This window comes from Pseudomyrmex gracilis, unplaced genomic scaffold, assembly GCF_002006095.1.
Source record: "Pseudomyrmex gracilis isolate BER0280 unplaced genomic scaffold, ASM200609v1 scaffold_156, whole genome shotgun sequence".
Taxonomy (NCBI): domain Eukaryota; kingdom Metazoa; phylum Arthropoda; class Insecta; order Hymenoptera; family Formicidae; genus Pseudomyrmex; species Pseudomyrmex gracilis.
Window position 1 is genome coordinate 177,474 of NW_018020740.1, and position 7,491 is coordinate 184,964.

The 7,491-nt window shown below is 33.3% G+C and overlaps 1 protein-coding gene across 1 annotated transcript; it reads left to right on the forward strand.

The window, feature by feature from the left end:
* The first annotated feature begins 1,558 nt into the window (after positions 1-1,558).
* LOC109857370 (phosphatidate cytidylyltransferase, photoreceptor-specific) lies at positions 1,559-7,332 on the forward strand. The gene is made up of 10 exons (XM_020433596.1): positions 1,559-2,135; positions 2,697-2,821; positions 2,996-3,092; positions 3,183-3,359; positions 3,699-3,901; positions 3,995-4,151; positions 4,224-4,376; positions 4,466-4,597; positions 4,686-4,820; positions 4,941-7,332. Exons 1-10 carry the CDS (start codon positions 2,067-2,069, stop codon positions 5,043-5,045), a joined length of 1,353 nt encoding a protein of 450 aa, XP_020289185.1. The 5' UTR covers positions 1,559-2,066; the 3' UTR covers positions 5,046-7,332.
* Positions 7,333-7,491: the final 159 nt, after the last annotated feature.

Genomic DNA, 7,491 nt, shown 5'->3' on the forward strand with positions numbered 1-7,491 from the left:
ATTCTTGCTCTCACCTAATCTCATTTTATCATTCTGCGACAATAATCCACGCGGTTTGAAGTTTGCGAAACGTTTTTCGAGCGATTCTTGAAAATCTTTGGTAAACAATTCATCTTACAGTGTTCAGAAAAGAAGTACACATTATATTTATCTCAATTGCAGTCGTCGGATATCATCACCAAAATCCTCTTCGAAACAACCTTCGTCGTCAACTCACATCATTTTTTCACGACAACACTCGACAAGCTCCATTGCGTGTATATCGACTCCAAAATAAAACGCATTTTGAAATACAAAAGAAAAAACAAAATTAGAAGTTTTTAATATTGTTTTTTTTTTTTTTTTTTAATATTGTTGGGCTCGTGCGTAAGAAACGCGCGCCCACGGCGATTTGGGAGTGGAAGGACAACACACTTTTTGTTGTTTCGTAAAATATATTTCGTTAAAAAACGATACAACTGAACTGTAACGACGACTACAACTAACTAACAATAACTAATCATGGCCGACTGTTATAAAAAAAGGTACTGACATGTCTACAACCGCGGCTTACAATTGACTAGATCACAGATAGCAACTAAAGAGTGCGCTTGCGCCTCGAAATCATTATTCCTGCAAATATATCATAAGAATAATTATATCCGAGAAAAAAAGTCCTTCGTACGGACAATTTTATATCCGATTATGGATAATTATATATTGTCGTGTAATGAGAAGATCGAGAGAGAGAGAAAGATCATCTCAATATTATTATATGTATAATTATTTCTATAACCCGATATTTTCAATTTGTCCATATGTGCGGGACTTTTATCCCCAGAAAGACGTACAAATTTGCAACATCGAGAAATTATCTAAAATTATCTAAAAAGTTATTTTAAATATGAAAACAGAAAATAGGGTGACGCAATTCTTAAATCAGAGATTCTTAATGTGCGCGCAAATATTTTTTCATTTATTGATTTATTTATTAACATTCAATACACGATGCGATAACTCACGGTTCTTTTCAATATTTTGTTTTACGATCGGCAAGAACTAAATTCATGTGAATTTTTTATTTGACAACTTCATTATCATTTTTATTTTACACTGTCTCATTGCGGTGACGCATTATCCACTATTATATTCTATGCTAAAAACGGTTTTACATTACAGATGACAAAATGTTTCTCATGAATATTGACATTTTTATATAAATGTCGAACGCATATATAATTCCAATTCGTCGCGCTCCCGCGCTCACTCCGCGCAACTGTTCTCTGTAATTCGATTTCGATATCGAGACTCGCGATAATCGAAATATCGAACGAAAAACGCGCGCGGCAGAGAGAGAGAGAGCACGGAACAGAACCGAAAATCGAGTAGTTTTGTTCGGTTGTCGATTCGTCGTAGTTGTCATGCGCAAAACGTAGACATCGCGGCGCTCGCGAGCGGGAACATGCGTTCTCAAGGTCATTATCGACAGAGAGAGAGAGAGAGAGAGAGAGAGAGAGAAAAGACCGCGTTCCACAATTCAATGCCAAAATCGAAAAATATTTAACACGTAACGTAAACTATACAGTGAACATCTCCCGAGAAAGCTGTCCGCTGTGAACGATTTTTGTCTGCTTGGATGTCGCATCCTACATAGGTCCTTATACATCATTTTTGAGGATTTAAATGACGTTGAAACCGGCGCGTAAAAAGCACAACAATGGGATGACCGCTTACAGATCAGGCTTCTCTCTCTCTGGTAAAACACATCATCTATATACACACGTACGCGTCTATGGTTGACCATCATTGATCTAACCGAGGAATACCGAACACGACCGAACGGTCACGAGTGACTGTGCGAATATCATCGTGTGATTTTAATTTCTCTGCGGTCGCATACATATGTGCACGGTGGTGTGGCGCGTACGTGTGTCGCGTATATGTTTGCGCGTTTGATTACTTAAAAAAATATGTAATTACGCGATCGGCGGACACGAATTGACGGGCAGGCGCAACGTTAACTTTCATCTCGGGATATTACTGCGGGATAATCGCCGAGTTTGTCGGAGTTTATTAACGGTTTCGCGATGTCGGAGATACGCAAGCGAACGACTGAGGATGTGTCGGCGGCAACGCGGGACGTCAGCGATGATCAGGTATATAAACGGATTTTTTGTTTTCTATTTGTGAGGTAATTGTTTCAATTGCCTCGCAATTATCGGTGACGATTGTTGTCCCGCTTTAATGCCGACTTAATGATTGTTCGCACGCGAGTCGAACGTCGCTCCGCCGCGTCATCTTACGCGGATGCGATATAAATAAGTACATATGTTGTGTGTCAATATATACATAGATATTTGACAGTTATTGCTATAACACCAAAGCGTGCGCGCACACTAATTCGATGATGTTTGCACACGTATGTGTGTATACGTATACATAAATATATGCGCTAAAAATAGAATTGCACACGTACAAAATAAACATTTGAAGTGTCCTTCTGTCAAGTTCTCTTCCCGCATTTATCTTATCCAAGTTAATGTTGTTAAACTTCAAAGAATCTCTTGTTTACATTTTATTCAACTCGATAATACATTACTTATAAGAAAGCAAACTGTTTGCAAGAAAAATTTTTAAAAAGTGATATTGTTAAGGAAAATATTAATTTAATTGTTATGACATTGTTTATTGAAGTAGTACAATTTCTTTTCTATTAGAAAGAGGATATCGAATCTGAAGATGATGCAAAACTGGAGGTGGAGGAATTAGCAAAATCTTTACCTCAAGGAACTGATCATACTCCGCATATTTTAAGTTCTGTTCTCTCTGGTCTTCCAGATCGGTAAAAATATTATACATACATATTATTTCCTTATTTGTATAATAGATAACTCACTGTTTATAATCCTCTCATGTATTAAATCAAAAGATTGCTCAAATTCCATTTGATAGAATTATAAAAAAATTATGTATCTTGATTGCGAAGTAAAGATTTATTGATATTTTAATGTTATAGTTGGCGCAATTGGATAATCAGAACTATTTTTACTTGGTTTATGATAGCTGGATTTTGTCTTATTATTTACGGCGGTCCGTTAGCTTTGATGATTACAGTAAGCTGGTTTTGAAATATTTATTATATTAATATTTTAGATCAAGAGTGATACAATGAATCTTTTTTAAATATATATTTGATTTTGCAGACATTAATTGTACAAGTAAAATGCTTTGAAGAAATCATCAATATTGGATACGCTGTATATAGAATCCACGGTTTGCCGTGGTTTAGGTCTTTATCTTGGTATTTTTTGCTAACTTCCAACTACTTCTTTTATGGAGAAAATTTAATGGACTATTTTGCAGTGGTGATTAATCGAACGGTAAGAAGGTTTCCTTCTATTTCCACATACGCAAAAACAATATTTTAAGTTTTCTGTTATGTTTCTTCTGTTGCTTTAAAAAACAAAGCAATATGTATATACACTATCTATATGTACATATACACACATGACAAGTGCCAAGCCTTTAATCTTTATTCGAATATATCTGTTATGGCTTCATTATTTTGTAAGACTTCCTTATCAGAGGTATCTCTAATTGAAGAAACAAATTGTACATATAAAAAAATTTATATACACATGCACCTTATAAGTAATAATTATGATAATTGTCACATATTTTTTTAATGCACAAATAATAATTATTAATAATGTCTCCAGGGATATCTGCGTGTACTCGTCACATATCATCGATTTATTTCATTCTGTCTCTACATCGTTGGTTTTGTATGGTTTGTTCTTTCGCTTGTGAAGAAGTATTACATGAAACAATTTTCGTTGTTTGCCTGGACACATGTTGCGCTGCTTATTGTTGTGACACAAAGTTACCTTATTATTCAGAATATATTTGAGGGATTGATATGGTACGTCTATTAAAAAAAAAAAAAAGAAAAAAAAACAATGTTAACACAACTGTTTGTGTGTACACTCTTATTTTACTTTACAAATACTTTCAGGTTTATTGTTCCCGTTAGTATGATTGTAATTAATGACGTAATGGCGTATATGTTCGGTTTCTTCTTTGGACGAACACCATTAATAAAATTATCTCCAAAGAAGACTTGGGAAGGTTTTATCGGTGGTGGTATTTCAACTGTTATACTCGGCTTATTGGTAATGTAATAGCGTAATTGTCAGTGGAAATAAGAATTTTTTTCTCTAAGCTAATGAAACGTTGGTTTTTAGATGTCGTATGTTATGTGTCAATACCGCTACTTTGTTTGTCCTATTGAGTACAGTGAGGCTTTAGGAAGAATGACTATGGATTGCGAACCGTCAAGTTTGTTCCAACCACAAGAATATACGTTGCCGAGCAGTCTTCAAGTAATATCCAAAATGGTATTGTTGACATAATCTTCTTACGTATGAAATGTTTAAATCACGTGTACGCGCGTGTCTGACACTGAGATATTTTTTAATGTGCGCAGATAAATGGAAAATCTACATTAACGTTATATCCATTTATCCTGCATTCGTTATCGATGTCAATATTCAGCTCTGTAATCGGACCATTTGGAGGCTTCTTTGCTAGCGGATTTAAGAGAGCGTTTAAAATTAAGGTACTTTGATAATATATGAAATTTATATACGCGATCTCTCTTTTATAATTGAACTAATATTTTAATTTACGGTACTCTCTTTACACAGGACTTCGGTGATGTAATTCCTGGTCACGGAGGAATAATGGACAGATTTGATTGTCAATATTTAATGGCGACATTTGTGAACGTTTATATTTCTTCGTTTATTCACACTGCGTCACCCCAGAAGCTATTGCAGCAGGTAATGAAAAAAGAAACTGCTTAAGTTTGAATAAATAAATTTTTTTTTTACATATCATTGCTTTTTAATTTTACTTTGATGAAAACAAGTTTTCATAAACACGTGTGTTTTTTTCACTAGGTCTATAGTCTGAAGCCAGAGCAACAATTACAACTTTACCAAACACTCAAGGAAACGTTGGAAGGCAGAGGCATGCTGGAAAGCAGAGAATGCTTGCTAAGTTAAATATATTTATATAGTAGCATTACACAAAAACTGCTGCAGAGATTTTTTGTACCTATTGGGTAAAAAATCTACTAAAGAAAAGATTTCCCTACTTATTATCTTTTCTACAATTTGAAAACAAATCGACAATGCAATTACAGTATCAAATACTTATAATAATTTGTTGAATTGTACAATAATTATTGAAGTTATTTTATAATAATTTATAGAAAGAGGTAAGTGTGTCGGAATGTATGATAGGCCTATCTAATTGAAACCTAAACCTGGCCAGATGGAATAAATATTTCTTCCTTTTTCTTATTTTTTAAATAAAAGTAAGGACGGAAGTATATTTCGATGTTAGAGATAAGTATTAGTTTTTACGTGTACGTCTTTACTTGGTTTTCCAGACTAGACTTTCGTATCGGTGTGAACGCGATAAAAAAAAAAACCGTGTAGAGATACTGGAATATATATTGGAATATATATTTTAAAAATCGTATAACCTACGCTACCTCTGTGATTAACATCTGGCCTACAAGAGTAATCAGTTGGATAGATCTATCATTAATTTAATTATTTTTTGCATTCCATATTGAACAGTCAAATTTCCATTCTGTGCAGTAGTTTATATTAAACTGTTATATGACACTGTTGGAGATTTTAGGACAAATAGTTTTGTCTAATAACCAAACCAAAGACAGTTGAGTTATAACATCCAACGTTGTACAACAGCATTTATACGTAAATTTTCCATTTTTTTTTTAAACCCCTGGGTATTGTATATTTATCGATTAGACGTTGCAAAACGTAGTAAGCCAAATATTATTTTTGTGAGAGCACTCTTTGTTTTTTTGCGCTTTTTTGTTTACAGATCTCAACTTCTACTACTTATAATCGCGTGCATTTAAAATTTAATGTGATTAAAATCGAATCTCGTTTGTATATACGCGTAAATAATTGGTTGTTTTTAATCTAGAATTGACATATTGAATTGTTAACAGTTCCATAAGTAAGTTTTGCTTTCTGACTGAGAAAAAAAAAACGCGTCCTTTTTATTAAGATTGTTGTATTGCTGCATAAAGGATGTTTTTTCATGAACTGAATATTATAAACGATATATTCTATGTAAAAAGTTAAACCAAAAGTCCTTTACAACAAAAGTGAGTATCTTATTGGCTAAATTATTGGTTAAATTAACTCAATGTCTCGGACGTTATTCGTAAGTTGAAAAAAAGAGGAAAGTTGATTCAAAACCTGTTTTTTTTAGCTTAATTTTTTACATAGATATGTATAACTTATACGATTTAATTTAGAAGAATCTTGTATGTGAAAATATAATTTACATAATTTGTCTACTGTGCATATATATTATCATGGATGTTGGATAAATGGTTCTACTTAGACATTTAGCATTATGCTTTTTTTCTTTTTTTTTGTTTTTTTGTAAATTTTTATCATCACCCAAAATCATGAATGCAAATGATGTAAATGATTCGAGTGGGATACTCTCGCCGCGCAACATCTATTCACGTGCTTTGATGCGAGATTCGAGACAGTCTTGTCAGCTCGCGTTTTGAAGAACGCGCTGGAAGAATTTGTGGATTTTTTTTGTATAAAATCATTTCACGTTGCTTTCGCGATCACAGTACTTACGTTGTACATAATAGTGCTGAATTTTGTCACGCTAAACTATCGCGATCTTTATACAAATATATGTATACTCCGTGATTAGCACACAATGTGTTGAAAAAGATGAGGAATACAAAAGAAAATGAAAATCATTCAGATTAAAATTCATTTCCGTGTATTAATCGCCGTCGATGCTTATGTCGACAAGGATGAAGTTAATAGAATTAATGTGGAAGTGGATTTGTGTCTGCCATGTTCGTGTATGTTAGTATGTAGAAAAAAAAACAAAAAAAACAAACAAACGATTCTTGTATATGTTGTATATGTGTGTGCGGTGTGCGGCGTATTGTATACTTGACAAGAGAAATCGGGATACCTGATGATAATCCTCTATTTTGCCTTACCATATATAGTACACGAAATTGTCATCCCAGATATCATATTTGAAAGAGCATGTTCTTGAGAATTATATGATTTCTCTATCCAAATGTTAATATATAATTAAAGTTAATTTATATATTTTTTCCGCGCTCCGAATGTCGTTCTAATACATCGCAATTTTGTGCCAATCTTGATGATTAGATATATTCTTATCTCAATCTTATCACGTGTATTGAATTGCTGTGGCACAATTTAAAAAAAAAAAAAAAAAAAAAAAAAAAAAAGTAGTTTCCTGCGAAAGAGTAGATTAATCAAAACACACAAGCGTTGTGAGTGTCTCTCAAATTTTGTTGAAGAACATTCACAGATCGAAGGCACACATGTGTAGTTCTTGAAAAATACTGTGACTATTTGGAATAGCACATAGTAAATAACTCTGTTGACATTTCTTTTG